This window comes from Melanotaenia boesemani, chromosome 5, assembly GCF_017639745.1.
Source record: "Melanotaenia boesemani isolate fMelBoe1 chromosome 5, fMelBoe1.pri, whole genome shotgun sequence".
Lineage (NCBI taxonomy): Eukaryota > Metazoa > Chordata > Actinopteri > Atheriniformes > Melanotaeniidae > Melanotaenia > Melanotaenia boesemani.
The window spans coordinates 23,729,138-23,746,135 of NC_055686.1; the positions used below are offsets into that span (position 1 = coordinate 23,729,138).

The following is a 16,998-nucleotide window of genomic DNA, read 5'->3' on the forward strand; positions in this document are numbered from 1 at the left end:
GAGGGGGTGGTAAGTAATTATTTAGGGGGAAGAAAGAAAGAAACAAAGTTCTCGACCGTGCAATGCACACGGGGAGGGATTTTATTTATCTCGAGCGACTCGTTTGGTTCCGCGCCGGTCTGGTGGGATGTGAAGTGCAACGGCGCACCGGTTTTCCTCATTTCCTTTCTCTCCACAAACTTCCCCGCTACTATTTCGCCGACTCCTGGACAGGATTTCTTCTTTGAAAACGGGAATGATAAAAGCAGTCGAGCTCGAGCGGATGGACAAACAGACGGAGGAGTCTTTCCAGTACCCAGTGTGTGTTTTCTGATGCCTTTCTTAAAGGTAATAACGTTACTTTGAGCACATTTCATCCTGAGATGAATGGGAGAAGAAGACTGAGTCAACTATCTGTGCACAAGCGGATTTATATTCTCGTCTACACTGGACCCACATGAAGTGGCGATAGTCTGCATCCTGCTGAACCTCTTCGCTTTGTTTTTCAAAAAGAAAATTCAAACGGAGGAACACCCCCCACCCTGCACTGGATATCAAACTGATTTTATTGAAGTATACCTAAGACATTTCAACTAGAAGAGAATATATAAATGTGGAGCCACCTGAGGGTCCACAAGGGGGGGCATTAACGACCATAGGTCTCTCCAAAGTGTCTAGGATTTAGGTTATCCTATTTCCTGGCTGGACTGGCTTGTTAGTAACTGTTTAATAATTCTATGGAGTCTTTTTTACCACATCCTACCTGTGGATTTTCCACATGAGGTCAAACCAGATGACACAGTGGACTTAAGTCATGTAACCACCACCTTGAAAAGTCTTAAGAGTATTTATCTTTTCTGTATTTATTGTGTATAGAAAGGGTCCTTTTTGAAAGGCTTTGAGCAAGATTCAAAGCTAGTTTATAATTTCTTATTTTCAACAACTGAAAGCTGACATTTCAAGTGCAGACTTACTTGAGCATCTTTGTTCTGCTGCATATCTACTTACACTGTATTTGAGCACATTAATCTGTAACATAAAGGAAAGTGATATAAGACCTGACTTTACCCAAGAAGCTAAAAACACTATAGTTTACCATCATGGACAAGCCGATAAGTAAGCTGTTGGGGAAGTTAAAGCTAACAGATACGGGCAGTGTGAAATTCAACAGTTCAAAGAAAAAACATGACTCTGCCAACAACTCTAATAACAGCAACGGCAACACAGGCATCTCAGCAGGCAATGGAGTGAGCAGTGCTCTGCCACCCGCTCCCAGCATTGCAGCTGCCTTGCCCTCAAGACCTGGCCAGTTCTCGCTTGCCTCTCCAACCACAAGCGATCCTTGTGTTCCAGCAAGTGGGAGAGGAGGAGTTGCAGGAGGGATGGGAATAGCTTCCTCTCAGCTCCACGCCACCCCACCCACATCCTCCACGATGGGCATCATATCTCCAGATGGTGAGCAACCATCTCACCCCTCCACACTGGCACCACTTAGGCGGCCCTCACATCAACAACGAGCTTCCTGTTACCTAATTGAAGGAGTAGATTCCCCTCTCAGACGTGAGTCTGGCACAGGCCCTGAGGGTGACCCTCTGGGATTGTTTGGCTCTAAGGCATCCCTAAATCAACGACGCTACTCCCTGGAGATCCAGCCGCTGGTCAGAAGACAGCAGCTCCTCTCACAGCTGCCTCCTCATTCTGTCCCACCATTGTACCCTGCTGTCTCAGGTTTTGGGTCTGCTCCCAGAGGTAGTGTAGGTGCCCTGGCAGAGCCTGGCTACTACTCTGAACATGAGAGGCACAAACGCCTTTCTCTCCAGGAGGCTCTGTTTTACAAACGTATGAGTACAGGCAGTGAACTGTGGGAGAGCAACAGGCCTGCATCCCTGTCTCACCCACCACCTCGTACATCTGACATAACTGGAGGGGGTGTAGGAGGAGGCTTGTTTTACCCCCCAGGACCAACTCAAAGCCCATGCTCCTCATTCAGCCTTCAGGAGTCTGTGCTGGTCAGCCCCAGGTCCAGCTTTGCCTCCAGCACAGCCAGTGGAGGAGGGGGGAGTCCCATGGGGAGCCGCTGCAGCAGCAACCGGACCAGTGGCATCAGCTTAGGTTATGACTCTCGCTACTCAGCATCTGGGGGCTTTCCTCCACATCAGCAACCCATGCAGACTGGAGGCTGTGCAGGTAGTTATGGGGCTCCGGGCAGAGCTGGGATAACCTCAGTAGAGGCCTGGACCCAGTACCTAGAGGGGGGTATGTGTCCAGCTGCATACGATAGCCGCCACTCCTACCCTCCTGCAGTAGGAAGTCCAGCAGCAGCGTGCTACCAGGGAGGGCAAGAGTGGTGGGAAGATCAGCAAGCTGGAATGAGAGGCAAAGAGACAGGTGTGATGGGAGAAAGGGCCAGATACTCGGACCTGCCTGGCACCCGGTACCAAGAAGAGCTGACTCGACTTTTGCTGAGAGATGCACTAGAAGGTGAGGGACTACAGAAGATGCTGAAGAATCAGTCTTCAACCCTGACTGCTCTTTCTAAACCGGGTACCACAACAACAACAGGGCCCTCAACGGCTGGTGTTCCACTTAAACCTCAAGAAGACCCAGGAGCTGGAAGGGAGCCCATTGAAAACCGCCAGGAGTTCTTTGGTGAGATTCTTGTTTAGCCCTAGTTTTCCAATTAGAAAAGAGGCCAGTTTAACGGAGCTGTTTTTAACACAAATGATAAAATCACATCCCTAACTTTAGCCAGTGCTGTAACTGTTCAGCATCCCACACATTTATTAAGTAGCACTGGATCTCCCAACATCTGCCTTCACTGTGTTATTATTGTCATCATTACTGCCTGGTGTCAGATCACAGGTTTCTAAATGAAAGGGTTGACTGGATAGATGGGCTGATTAATAGATGAAAGAGTGTATGGATAGATGGATGGTGCCCTGGAACCTGTAGAGACATGTAGGGTCACAAGACACAGCATAAAGAAAGAAGTGCTCACACTTCAGAAACTGATCCAGGCAAGTTGACAAGCATGAAGAGAAGAAAGAAAAGCAGCATGTTGGTCATGCTAAAAGATGAGCCATTGAATGTAAACGTTAGCAATAAGTGCACAGGTATGCCACATCTTATACAGGTTCACATTTGTCTCCAAAACAGCAGGCAGAATCAGTCAAGGTGTCAGATTTAGCCAATTAGCCACAATATGGTGCAAATAGATGGCCGATTCATCAGATCTACAAAGTTGTTAAATGCAGCTGTAACAGTCAGACCCAAATTACATATAGCTGTGTTTATATGGAACTGACCATTACTGAGTCACTGAGGATTAGAGCTCAGTAGCTGGATGAATGTGTGTGTATATTATTTCTGTGTGGTAGGGTGTGTTTTCCCCCCGAGTGACTTCAGGCCACAGTAACGCAGTGTGCCTGTGTGTGTGTGTGAGTCATGTGTGTGTGTGTAAAGCTGCCTTGGCGTGTGCAGGGGCGGTGTGCTGTAGCCTGTTTTTCTGCTCAGGTATGTGTGCCCAGAGGGGACATACAATACTGTACTCCTCTCAGCCATTAAGACGAAATCAGAAACTGAGGCGTGAAGACGGACGCTCTGAGCTCAGCCAGTGCACACCTGTGTTTAGGTGTAATACAGAGCAAAGGGGTAAAAGGGGGGAAAAAAACAAAAAAACTCAACGTAAGAATGGAAAGTGTTGTCATATAAAACCAAACTAGACTCTGAGTTTATGATTTTGGTGGAAATTTGCCAAACTTAATTGTCAGTGGTTTTTATTTATTTATTTATTTCAATTTTACTGACTTTTTGTGCTCAAGTGAGCTTAATTTTCATTAACGGTAAAGCTAAGTCTTGTCCCTAGATTCCTCCCCAGTGACTTGAGCCAATTCCTTTCTAGTCTATTCTATATGTAGCATCCTCAGACATTATATTTAAGGTTTCAGTCTCCCTTTGGTTTCTGGCTTTGGCACACGGTTGTGCTTGCTCTAAAATTGTGAAGAGATGGTCCAAGCCCGTGGCAACAGAGTGTAAGAATTTATGATTTGTATGGCACTCCCTTAACCACATTACAAAGGAAAAAAAAAAACTCTACCATCCTTAAATAGATCACAGAATGGGTGAGCTCACACAACAACCCCCACTTCCCAACCTCACATTTAGTTTACCTACTGGATATGTTAACATGAGACAACTGGACTTTTTAAAGATTGTAAATGGTTACAGTAAAGCAGCAGATTTACAGCAAAAATCCAAGTCATGGCAGTTTTAACCTTCCTGGTCCTGACAACAGTGTCAGTGGAGACCTAAGCCTAAACTTAAGATGGCTCGAGTGATGGTTCAGCTTTTACCTCTGAATGAAAAAATAATGTAATTGGATCCGGATTTTAAAGAAGCATCTAAATATATTTGTAAGTACTTCCGTCTTGCTACCCAGATAGAAGTTCTGTCACTTTAAATCTTCAAATTACTCTAAATGTGGGGTTTGAATAAAATTTGAAGGCACATCTAAGCTCCAAACTCCTGAAGAAAGAGTCTTCTATTTTCTGGAAGGATTTCCCAAAAAAAAGTCAGATCCGGTGGAATTTCCCTTTAATAACAGACACTTGAGTGGATGAGCAAACAGGCTGGCATGGGTAACTGGGTTTTAACTGTGTGAAAATCCCCTAGGTGGTGCGAACGAGAGGATTTACAAGTGTTGACACTTTGCGTGGAGTTGGATTTCAGGCACATCCTTCTGGAATGCGTCGTAAACAAAGTGCTAGAAGAGCCGCCAAGCGATTTCTCTCCACTAAATTCATGTTTGTGTCCATTGTGTTTTCCCCACTGTGCCGACAGGGACCTGTGTAAAGTGTGGGAAACGTGTGTACGGGGCGGATAACGCCTGCCAGGCTTTAGACAGCCTCTATCACACTCGATGCTTCACCTGTGTGTCTTGTGGTGAGTAACCCTCCCCTTCCAAGAATGATGATTGATGATGTGAAGTATATATATTATTTATTTATTTATTTATTTTTGGGTGACCATTTATCTTTAAAATATCCTGCGTTTAAGTTTGACTCAGTTGTCTGCCTCCTCTGACCCTCTGCAGGACGTACCCTGAGAAACAAGGACTTCTACAATGTCAACGGCTCTGCTTACTGTAAAGAAGATTATATGGTAAGAGTTGAGGTCAAGACATGTTTTGTCATCCGTCTGTCACACACACACACACGCACACAGAGTTATGTTCAGTTAGATGGTTTGCGCTGTTGATAATCTCTTTGTTTTATTTACAGTTTTCAGGATTCCAGGCAGCTGCGGAAAAGTGTAGTGTGTGTGGCCACCTTATTCTCGAACAGGTAAGCTGGCAACATCAGCAACCTCCTGAACATATTAGACTTAAACTAAATACACACCAGTAACACTCTAATCTTTAATCTTGGGTAAGAACCCTCCAGAGGACTGAGAAATTCAGTGATGTTTTTCCCATTTGTTTTTCCCACGGCTGAACATTTTGCAGGAATGTTTGCCTTGGATTTTTTTTTTTTTTAAATAAAAAAAACGTTGGCTGCAACGATTATCTTGAAAACATTTGACCATATATGAACCACAAAATATAAATAGAAGGCTATTTATCTGTGATCTTTGGGAAGTTTTTTCCACCCGAGTGGCCAAACTTCAGCAGTTTTCAGGCTGTTTCAGGATGTTTGCCACTCGATAGCTTATTGGCATTATAAGAAAAGAAAAAAAACAACAAAAAAAAAACAAAACATTCCTTTCAGGCCTGGCAGCTTCATTTTAAATATAACTCCTCATTTTTTCCCTACAAATCACCTACAGAAAATTATCGCCTAGATGTGATGCTTATCTCGGCTTTACTGTGTTTTTTTCTAGCGAGTTCTAGCTCATCAACTTGCACACCTGCTCTCACATTATCTACTACAGCAGCCGGCTGAAAGCAAACATTTTAAGTGTTTGGAAGAGATAAAAAAGTTAAAAAAACTAAATGAAAATTGCCCTTGAAGTCCCAGTGTTATTAAAATTTACAGAGAAGTGGATATATAGTGTTTCTAGCTTGAAATTTTGTTTGACACATTGCTGGATGAGTAGGCAAACAAGAAAATAAGAAACTAATCCGAAGGTAAAAACATTCCCAGTCATTAGTATGCCAACTTAAAATGTGTGTGTATGAGTGGGACACTCATATACGCACACTTTAAAGCACATATAGTTCAAGCACAATTCTTCTAAATCCCTCGATTTACTTAGATAATTACTGGTTTGTATTCTCAGATCTTGCAGGCTCTTGGGAACTCGTACCATCCCGGTTGTTTCCGCTGCGTGGTGTGCTCCAAGGCTCTGGATGGGGTGCCTTTCACCGTGGACCAACACAGCAACATATACTGCGTGGCCGATTACAACAAGTGAGATTTACTGTCTGCTTTGAAGACCTCTTTTTTTTGTTTTTAAGAGAAACTGAGCAGCTAAAATGTCATTTAAATGCCATATTTGGTCTCTTTGGTCAGGTGTGATTCTCAGAGGAAGCAGGCCACACTTAACTCTACTTTAATGTGATCTAAAGCACACAAAACATTATTAGTGTCATGAACGATATATGTTGTGAAATCAGTATTTGGCATGTTTAATGTATGAAAAAACAATTTCTTCAGCAAATAAACTTCCTCCTGTTACACTGCAGGACTTTTGCCCCAAAGTGTGCTGCCTGTTTACAGCCCATCTTACCGACTGAGGTTAGTAAAATGCTCCATGGTGTCTTTTACCTTCCCTTTTTTTCTGTTCTCTCTTATGCTTTAAATGCTATTCAGTGTTACAAAGCAAAGCCCATTATCTGCTGTAAACCACAAATCTGGAGACTTTATAAGTCAAACAAATTGAAGACTGGCTTTGATGTGATTCCATGAGTTAAAAAAGAAAAGCAAGTAAAAACATGTTATGTTTTGTAGTGCAAACTTCTTAATTTTGGGTAGACAAAGATGACCTGTCAGTGTTGTTGGAGGGTTAGCAGAGAAAATGTTCTTCAAATATAATCTGTGCATAAATGTAAAAATGAGATTCATATTTCACAATGCAGCTGTTGCAATATACAAGTTTTTTCTGAGTTTTCTAAACTAGGGGAGTTGAATTTTATGCACAGATCCCATAATTTCTGGCAGCTTTTGAAAACAGATTGGCAAATATAATTCAGTCAGACCGGTGACCTCTGACATCATCCTGTTTTTGCATCTCAGGGCAGCGAGGAGATCCTCCGGGTTGTGTCCATGAACAAGGACTATCACTTTGAGTGCTACCACTGCGAGGTGAGTCAGCAAATACACAGCCTATTTTAGTGCGCCGACTGCTGTTATAATGTGATTTAATAACTGACCTCACCTCCCCTGTGTGCATTCCTGTCTTATCTGAGGTTGGCTTTGTTTTTGTTTTTTTCCATTTCCCTCCTCTCAGGAGTGTGGCAAGCAGCTCTCTGATAAACCCGGCTCGCAGTGCTTCCCTCTGGACTCTCATCTTCTCTGCCACTCCTGTCACATGAGCAGACTGTGCGTCACACATAACATTCCCTCACACAACACACACTGATCACCTCCGTGCAGCTGTTGATTCAGGAAAAATCTTTTTTTTTTTCTGCCATCTTTCTTCAAGAAACTGCTGATGTTTAAACATTTCATCTTCAACTTGTGTCAGTCCCTTGTCACATGTACTGCCTGCTGTACTTGTACTATTACTGTACCATAATCAAAAGGGAACTACTGCTTTTTTTAACTAATCTGGCTACTGTTAGCTGTAGAAGAACAAAGGATTTTGCTAAATTGTTTTGTGTATATACATTCTTGCTAGCAACCATTTTGCACTTAAATTTTATTTTACTGTAAGATTTGCTATGCGATTGTGTACATGACGGGGGGGGGGGCCTGACTAATTTCTCCATGATGTAATAAAATATTTTTATTTGTGCTCAAATTGTGGACACTATGGATCATTGGTCACTAAAATACAAATCAAAATTTCTATATGAAATGTCTCAGATGCTCACAATAGTGCAGGTAAATAAAAAGTCTTAAGCAGACTGTGATAAACCAATTTTTTATTTCTTAAATTCTCAGTACATTCAGCACTTTGAGGAGAAAACGGCAACAAAATTCTAACTTGAACTAAAACCAAAATGAAAAGAATTAAAATTGCAACCGTTACTCTATTAGAAGATAAAATTTCTTTTTAATTTTTTTAACCTCTTAATAAAGCCAGAGGAGGCATTTTCAAATGGAGACCTCAGTGCAGGGAAGATCAGCATCCCAGAGTAATCAAACAATTACACGCCTTCTCCATGTCCCCAAAAACATCCATTAAACCCAATCTCCGACATCGTAACGCATCACTTCCTATCTTACTTCTACAGTGTTGAGAACAGCCTTTGATGGGAGACGTGGGTTATTACTCACCTGCTACAACATAACCCTTCATGGCTGAAAAATTAACACAATCCATAAAACTCAAAAATAAAATTTTCACTTCGACAAAGGATTGCCTGTAAATTTTGTAGAGTATACATACATTTAGATATATAAAACTTAGTGCTGAAAAGTTGAACATTGAAACGGATTCATGAAATTATGTTGAAGTCATGGTCAGGGATCTATTTTAGACTGGTTTTATTACAGGGTTCAGAGGAAGGAAGGAACTGTAGCCACATAACTAAAGTAATGAGGCGGGTTCCAAAACCTCAGTGGGACAAAATTAAGAGGGGAGCCAGAAAAAAGCCGCCCTCGGCTACTTTTCTTCAGAGTTAACAGCATTACAGAGATGAGGAAGAATACTGTGTTCTACAGGAGAAAGGACTGAATTTAGCCTCAGAGACAAAGAAGTGAATAGACTGGAGCTAGTTGAATTGACATTTTCCTAATAATAGTAAAAAAAAAAAAGAACTAATGTGTATTTTTGTGCCAACATTAAAAAGGAAAGGGGAAAATAGAAATGTGTGGAAGACAATGCTGGCGCCAAAACGGATGAATTAAAGCACAACAGGGCAGGTTGCAAGGAGTATTGAACACGAGGTGAGAGAAATGCTTCTCCAAGTGGAAACACTCTTTCTCCAGACTTCCTGTCTGCTGCGTTATCTGCCAGTCTGTCTTCCTCTCTTTCTTCAGCATTCCCTGCAGCTTGCAGGCCCTCAGCGACGTCTATCCCTTGGGTTGCTTCGACTACGAGACCGGCGTCCGCTACCAGCACCTTGTGAGGGTCGTCTGGACCGATAGCTGCTGTCCTTCTTCTTGTCCCCTTCTCTGTCTCGACCACGGTCTCCATCGGCTGCCCGCCCAGCTGCTACGCCGCCTGCTGCTGCGCTGCCATCCTTCTCCCGGCCTTTTAGCCGGTCTTTTTTCTCCTCATCACGTTTTTTGTCCTCCTCCTCTTGCTCTTTGCGCCTTCGTTCGCGTTCCTTTTGCCGTTCTGTGCGGTCTATGATTCTCTGTGCTGCCTGGTGGACAAAAAAGTTGTTTATCTTTAGATTTTAAAATGTACTTAAACACACAATGTAACATTTATTTAGAAAAGAAAAAAAAATAGTGTTTGAAGGGCCAACCTGTGCCTCGGTGAGAGGAAGCCAGTATATACATGGAGCTGCTTTGGTCTTGAGGAACAAGTCATCTAGTAATTTGGCTGGAGGTTCATCTCCCTTTTCTGCTGGCAAAAAAAAACAAGCATGGGTGATTACTTTCCAACGGTGGGAAAAACTAAACCAGTGGAAAATAGCACTGCTACCACTTCAAAAGAGTTGCCGAATGTGTGGGTGTTTGCTGTTGTTCATCAGCTCAGTGCATTATGTGTTTCTGGGTTTTTCCTTTTGTTTTTTTGGCTGCTGGTATAAAATAAAGATATCTCATACACCAAACCAAAATGAAGAACTACTGGCAATAAACACTCTACAAAGACAACTTCCGACTGCTGTGTCGGACACACTATCTGACGAAAGAAGGCGTAGCTTGTCAGTGCAGAAAGGGATCAATGTTTTTGTCAGTCTTACTTTTTTAGGAGAAATAAATGTTACAAATAAGAAGAATGTGACAATTCAAGCATCAGCCTTCTGTCACCTAACCTTTCATGCACTCATTTGCTACACTAAACAGCTAATCTGTGATTTATTTTAAGCTGCCCTTTCCACCAGCAGGTCGGGTCAGTATGGGATGGTTTGGTGTGGTTTGGTAAATCCTGATCTCTGTTGTGTTTCCACAGCCAATTGTAATTTTACCTACAAGGCAGCGTATCAACCAGATAGCTAAACATGCATCAGCTACGCAATAGTGTGATGTCATGGTGGCACGACGCCTTCCTTGAATTACAACAAAGAACGCAACACAGAAACACAGAGAGGAGGAAAATGGTGGACATGCAGCAGTTTGTGTTTTTTCTTCTTGCATGTGGTTTAGCAACAAAAAGTCTGCGCTACATTAAAACATGATGCTGTTGTGATGATTGTAACGATTCTTTCAGCCAATCAACGGATTGTAACATAATTACATATTATGTCAAGCTCTATCCTGTTGGGTCGGGTCAGTTTAAAAAAAAAAAAAAAAAAAAAAACCATACCGACCAGGAGAAGTAGAAAAGGGGCTTTACTGACAGATACAACCCTGATTCTAGAAACTGAATACTTACAAAAACGACACTATCAGAGTTAAACAAGAGCAACCGTTTCCACACAATAAAAGAAAAAAAAAAGGTTAAAAAAAATAATCTTCAAGGACAAAGCCCATTTTCAACCAGACTGAAACCAAAAATTGTAGCATCTGGAATTTCTTTTAGTATTCCCCTTAAACCTACAACTAAATACACAATCTACTAAATACATCCGAAGCAGTCGGAAATAGCCACGTAAAAACTCAAATTAACATTTTGTCTGTGCAGAATTCCTTTTCCCTTCCGTTTACTGTCCATGTTTGTATTCGATCACAGTGAAGCATCTCACCTTTCTTTTCAGTCTTCTTCTCCTTGCTCTTGGCCCTCTCTCTCCTCCTCCTCTCTCTATCTCTGGATCTGGATTTTCGTTCATCCTCCCCTGGTCTGGCAAATTCACGGATCTTGTCCCGGTCCCATTCGCGCTCACCTCGCGCCCTTTCTCGGCGCTCCATCTCCCTCTGTCGCTCTGCCCACAAATCCCGTACTCCTCTGTCCCGTTCCCGGTCCCGATCACGCTCCCTGTCTCTGTCCCGCTCACGCTCAGGCATCAGCGGAGGTAGTCGGGTCTGAGGGGCACTTACAGGGACGGGTTGGTCCTCTTCTTTCTTAGGCTTCACAACACCTTTGTGGAAGTCCAGCTATTGAGGGACAATTTAAAAAAAGATGCATGGGTTAACAGCAGATATCAGCGTCGGACTAGGAATATTTAATGGAGATAAACCATCAAATACAAAAAGAATATTTTTCAAATCAAAATATTTAGGCCTAAAACCAATACAGACATGAATTTGTGTAAACAAAAAATAAATGTTAATACTAATTTCTTGTTCCTTTTCTATTGCACTTTTGGACATTTAGGTGTATTTTACCTCATCCTGCTCAGAGAAGTCCACGTTAAGCACCTTGGGATTACTAGGAGGCCATTTGACTCCATGTAGCGCTGCTCTGGTTGAGACTGCCTCCTCTGTTGTTGCGTACTATGAAGACATGACAGAGAAGATGTTAATGGAGAGAAAGTTGTACTCTAATATAAATTCGCTTTGGTTTCACACACTGCATCTGATTTTTCTTTTTTAAATATGCAGTGGTAGATCTGGACACATACCCCCCTTTTTTTTTTTTTTTTACTTGTATTGCATTTTCCCCCAAACTTTTTACAAAACAATGCACTTAAAGTACGCTATTTTTTATTTCTTACTGTGACATAGCAATGAGACTTGATCTTGTCAATCCAGAAGCCCTCCTCCACCACACTACCTGTCCGGTTCAGCAGCTCTTTGAGCTGCAGCAGGGTGAAAGGACGTACCTGTAAGATAAGAAAAGACAACCATGAACCAAGTGGAGTTTGTAAGGAGTGCAAGACATCCGCCATTTAAAACTAAAGGAATTGAAACTCGCAAGAAAGAAAATGTTAAAATAACATGTTGACATCCCCGAGAGCAGAAAGGGAGACATTCATGTTCTGTGAGAATAACAAGGAAATGTTTAAATCCTCCAACATTTCCACTGGCAGAAGCAACCAGTCAGAATTTTCTTTTGTTCAACATGTCATGACAATGACTGAGTCCACTAGTTCCACCCTCAGGCCAAGTTACATGCTTTGTAGCATAGCATTGGTTTACTGTATGGTTTTGTTTCTTAAGTAAATGTCATGTATTTTATTCATTCTAGTTGTATTTTAGTTTGTAAATTTGGGCAGCATTAGTTATTAGAAATGTGCCACATAAATAAAACTGATCTTACCTTTAAATTTCTCATTCATCTAATCAACTAGTTCAGGGTTCCGGTTGAAGAAAAAAAGATAAACATCGCAGCCTTATACCTTGGTTGTTAAGTCTGAAACTGATCTGAAATAAGCTAATTTGGGTGGCAATCTCTGACATTTTTTATAAACCTTGAGCCTTGTCTCTATGATGCATGCCAACAAAACAAAACACCAAATGCAAGTTATTAAATGTGTAATGTCTCATCTTGTCAAAGCCTGATTAGTCATGCACTATGCTGCTGAACTCTGGGTTACACCTGACTATAGCAGTAACACCTGTGTAATTACTTCTCACTATGATTAAGGGTATGGTGATGATGTGGCCTTAAACCAGCATACCAAATTCATGAAAAATGTTTCTTTTGTCCAAGCTGGCAAAGTTTAAATCACTGTCTTGGCAAATAAAAAGACTAAGGTGAGGTCTTTACTCTAATTTGTTATGCATAAAACAATGCAGGAAGGGAAACTCATTGCCACTGTGCTGTTTGTTTTGTACTCGGGGCACAGAGCTAGGCTTACCAGATTCGTAACATGAATGATGTTCGAAACTTTCCCCCGAGGGGGCGAGGGCTGTCTGGTCGTCCGAACAGGATCGTCGATCGTAACAGACACACCAGAATTCTGTTGACTTATGGAGCGGCGCACCAGACTGTCGCTGGGAGTTACTAAAGGAAAGACGGAGAAGTGTGAAAACAGAAATGACCGACATAGAAAAAGTCAGTGTTCAGCCAGAGGACTGAAGCCAGACTTACCTTTCTTTGTTTCTCCATCGAGATTTACAGATTTCTGTGTCTCTGAGGCTTCCTCGGACACACTGCTCTTCCTTTTGTCTCTGGAAGTCCTGTGTTGTTTTTCTCTCTCTATTTTCTCCACCTGTTCCTCTTCTTCATTTGTCTGTCCATTTTCCTGGCTGTCACCTGGGACCACCTAGAGAACAAGAGATGGATACGCAGGGCTTTTCTCTATAGCTAGCAATTTGAAATAAAAGCCCTCGTCTTCTAGAAAAAAAATGGTCAAAAGCATGGCCAAGAGCTTCTTTGTTACCTGTGTGACGGTGCGGCGGATCTTGAGGCCTTTGTCTGGGTCTTCCCGGCCGGTGTCCAAGTTCTCTTCATCCCCAGACAGCTGCAGCTCTTCTGGATGAAGCTCCACAACTGCTTCTTGGTTCATTTTAATGTCCGGAATTAAAGACTGAAGCAGAAACAAGGAGAGATTGAGAAAGAGACACAACCAGTAAAAGAGGAAAAGCAAAAGTTAAATATTCAAACTACACCTCTTAGAAAAAATACATTTCTACTCAAAAGGTTTAAACACACTTAAAATTTGACTAATTAAAATCTCTATTTTCAAATTCCTAGCACAGTTTATTTTCTTTAACCCAGTTTATACAGATCAGGAGTTAATGCAACAGGTGATTACAAAATGGACTAATCTTGATATTTCTTTATGTAGGTTATAATAAATAAATGATCCTTTCAACACAGTTTTTGCATGTCTTAGGACAACTCCACATTCTTGTCACATCAGCTGGAAAATCGGCCTGCCGGGTGTCGGTACCTTCAGAGAGTCTGTGGTTATGCTGATAGACGGTTTCTTAGCAGTGACGGCTGTGCTGGAACCCCATCGCCTCTTCCTCCCTGCTGCATTTACCGTGTCAAGCTCTCCTGCTCCTCCATCCGTGGAGGCTGGAGAGGCTTTGCTGCCTACAGGAGATTTTTTAAAAATGTATATAGTTTATCATCAAGTAGATGGATTATTTGCTGGAAAACAGATATTAATAGATAAATTACCGTAAGATTACACCCTGAAAGCATAAATAATTGCCTTGATTCAAATAGTTCAGCCAAGGGTTTACAAGCACAAATGGAAACTTATGGAATTTATAAATTCATTAAACAGCTGAACCTTTTCCCTACTTATACTCATTTATTCAAGGTAATTATCAAGTTATGTTGCCATGATTTGCATTATACTGTTGCACCAAAAGCAGTGTGTTTACACTACTTTTTTAAACACAGGTATACCCACTACAATAAGCTAAAATGCATCCTGTTGCTTTTGTGTTTACCCTCAGTGCACTGACTAGCTTTGAGTTCAGTCCAGAAACTGCCATTTTTATTGGAGGAAAAGCCTTCAAACTACAACATAAAGGGATGACATTACCCTGCATCGTACAGGCTGTGCTGGACAAAAACGTCTGAATATCCTAACTGAGATAATTAGGCTCATTAGTTCATCATTTTTGACAGGAAAGCAAACATCAGCACCACATAATGGAACTGAAAATTTTACCTGATTTGCTTGTGGTTAGATACAACCTGATCATAAATACATTCAAGCACATGGGAAATACTAAAAAATAGGAATCAAGGAAACATGCAGCAGTTTGTACTGCGATACCTTAAGCATGGACAGAATTTCTGCTGCAGCAAGCTGAAATCGAAGAAAATAATGCAACCAGAAGAATACTGGGGTATAACTTTTAGATCACTCCTTCTTTCATAGCTTTCTGTTGCAGCTTAATTTACTGCATGTTAAGGTAGAGATGAAGTTGGGAAGCAATATTTGACTGACACAGAGTCAGCGATAGGGGATGTGATAGGGCTGAATCGAGTACATTAATCTAAAGCAGACACTGGGACAAAAATACAATTGACCTGTGTGAATGAACACCGTCAATGTGACTGGGGGATCTTCTCATTATTTCTAATGTTATTCAAAGCATAATCTGTGGCAGCCAAAACACTCTGATGTAAATAAATGTGAATTTTGTTTTAAATCTAACTTTTTTTCCCCTGTATGTCAGTGAGACATTGTGCAGTAAAATATTCTGCTGTCAAAGCTTTTAATCTACAAGTTTACAAAACTATTAAAGATTGTGGAAATAGATATTTCCCAGATAATTTATTATGCTAACAAACCATTTGTTGCAGTTTTTCCAACCAGAATATTATCACACAAATTTTACTCTGGCCATCTTGGCTAATGCAAGTATACCACTGATTAAAGTGGGCAAAATGAACATACAGCTGTTTTTTTAGGTTATTTAACAAAGAGTGTATTAAAGCAATTGTAAGTCACAAGTGCTAAATCAGAAAGTCAGGCCTTTCGAAAGAATGGAAACGTAAACTGATTGACAAAAACAAAAAAACTAAAAAAACTTGTGATTGGTGCATCTTTTTTTCTTTATTGGTGCCCAGCAGTTGAGAGAATAAGTAAGTAGCTGCGACACTTACTGGTTAAGGATATCTTGCGGGCAGCAAAGGCCTTAGGAGTGGTACTCTGGAAAGAGAGAGAGACAGAGAGAACATACAGAAACCCCAGGGGTGTGGGGCAAGATGAGAACCAAGTATTCAGACCCAAACAGGCAACAACAGAAAGGAGGTGAAACAGGAAAAGTGGAGGAGGGGTGGGGAATGGGGGTAAGAGTAACAGAGGCCTGCAGGCTCTAACTGCAACACTTTAAGGACTGAATTCATAGGGTTCATAAGTCTTTACAGATTTCAGACACATTTGAGTCATCTACCTCTGCTCAGAGATGGTGAGATAGATCTTTACACTTCTCTACTTGTAAATGTGTGCACAAGATAAACTCTAAGGATAAAGCAGATCCATAATATTAATTATGATATGAGGGAGAAGCTCGTGCTCATAGTTTAAGTATTAATTACAAGATTATTGTTCTACTATGACGTCCGAAGTGTCCGCCAGTGCATTCTAGAAAATGTTGTCAATGTAATGACATTATCATTTCGTTTTATTCCTTGGAGCTAACGAAGCTGTCGGGATGCTCAATAAGCAGCTGAACTGACTGCCGTAAACAAGTGCCTGTGTTAAAATAGAGGCTTTGAGCAGAGGTGGATAACAGTGGTGATAACTGCCAATCATCCATAAGCAGGATGATAATAATGCAGTCATTTTCACTTAAATTTCTTCTAAGTCTATATCCATAGAATTTGTTTAAAAACACCACTAAGGAAAACTGCAGTACATGAGACATGTTAAAAATTTGGATTAAATTACAAAAAAGGAAAGAATTCACTCCTCATTTACAAAATCATAAGAAGAAAGATTTCAATATTCTGTTGTTTCTTTAAATGTGTATACATTTTAAATAGAGTAATAATGACAGGCTATTTCCTGGTACCATTTAACACCTGATTCCTTACTGGTTTGACTATGGCCCAACCACACGACAGTGTGCATTGTATCTATGCAACAAGGATCCAATCAGAGAAGGCAGAGGAGTGAGGTCGGGGCTGGTTTTGATTGTGCAGATTAACCACCAGGCAGGAGGTGATGACTGGATTGGACTTTTTGTCTTGAAGAGGGCTGGGGAGGACTTTTCTTGGGTGACTACTGGCCACAGTCACATTTCAGTCTTTTAGAAATCAGAAGTATCAAAGAGTTGTCAGCTGGATTCAGATGGAGGTAAGGAATTGAAGTCCATTTTCTTAAAAGTCCATGTGTTAAGCAGGAACAAAAATAAATAAAATGAAAAATGATGCTTGATGACAGAATTTGTCATATACAGTCCTCCAAAACAAAGTCCATAAAGCCTTTCTGAGACTTCCAAATGTCCA

General features: G+C 41.3%; 2 protein-coding genes across 5 annotated transcripts in view; one reads left to right on the plus strand and one right to left on the minus strand.

Annotated features, from left to right (window-relative positions):
- ajuba (ajuba LIM protein) lies at window positions 1-8,280 on the plus strand. Of its 2 annotated transcripts, XM_041986513.1 has the most exons (9): window positions 1-2,460; window positions 2,524-2,628; window positions 4,819-4,920; window positions 5,072-5,139; window positions 5,259-5,321; window positions 6,256-6,386; window positions 6,662-6,713; window positions 7,212-7,280; window positions 7,426-8,280. In XM_041986513.1, the coding sequence occupies exons 1-9, from the start codon at window positions 1,080-1,082 to the stop codon at window positions 7,555-7,557; spliced, it is 2,103 nt and encodes a 700-aa protein (XP_041842447.1). In that variant the 5' UTR covers window positions 1-1,079; the 3' UTR covers window positions 7,558-8,280. The 2 variants fall into 2 exon arrangements, with proteins under 2 accessions (XP_041842447.1, XP_041842446.1); XM_041986512.1 differs by having other exon boundaries at window positions 1-2,628.
- Window positions 8,046-16,998, minus strand: part of acin1b (apoptotic chromatin condensation inducer 1b) — a 21,938-nt gene continuing 12,985 nt past the window's right edge. For 2 of the 3 annotated variants that reach the window (XM_041986511.1, XM_041986509.1), the window contains exons 8-17: window positions 15,652-15,697; window positions 13,973-14,118; window positions 13,460-13,606; window positions 13,168-13,342; window positions 12,935-13,080; window positions 11,849-11,956; window positions 11,520-11,627; window positions 10,940-11,288; window positions 9,557-9,657; window positions 8,046-9,451 (exon numbers count right to left, since the gene is read on the minus strand). In XM_041986511.1, coding sequence (XP_041842445.1) covers window positions 9,146-9,451; window positions 9,557-9,657; window positions 10,940-11,288; window positions 11,520-11,627; window positions 11,849-11,956; window positions 12,935-13,080; window positions 13,168-13,342; window positions 13,460-13,606; window positions 13,973-14,118; window positions 15,652-15,697 — 1,632 coding nt within the window. In that variant the 3' untranslated portion in view covers window positions 8,046-9,145. The remainder of the gene's footprint in view (window positions 9,452-9,556; window positions 9,658-10,939; window positions 11,289-11,519; window positions 11,628-11,848; window positions 11,957-12,934; window positions 13,081-13,167; window positions 13,343-13,459; window positions 13,607-13,972; window positions 14,119-15,651; window positions 15,698-16,998) is intronic. The other variant, XM_041986510.1, reaches the window with a different exon arrangement.

Coding starts and splice junctions, on each gene's coding strand:
- ajuba (XM_041986512.1), top strand. CDS start 1,080: ATGGACAAGCCGATAAGTAAGCTGTTGGGGAAGTTAAAGCTAACAGAT. Junction 4,921..5,071: donor CTTCACCTGTGTGTCTTGTG/GTGAGTAACCCT, acceptor GACCCTCTGCAG/GACGTACCCTGAGAAACAAG. Junction 6,714..7,211: donor AGCCCATCTTACCGACTGAG/GTTAGTAAAATG, acceptor TTTGCATCTCAG/GGCAGCGAGGAGATCCTCCG.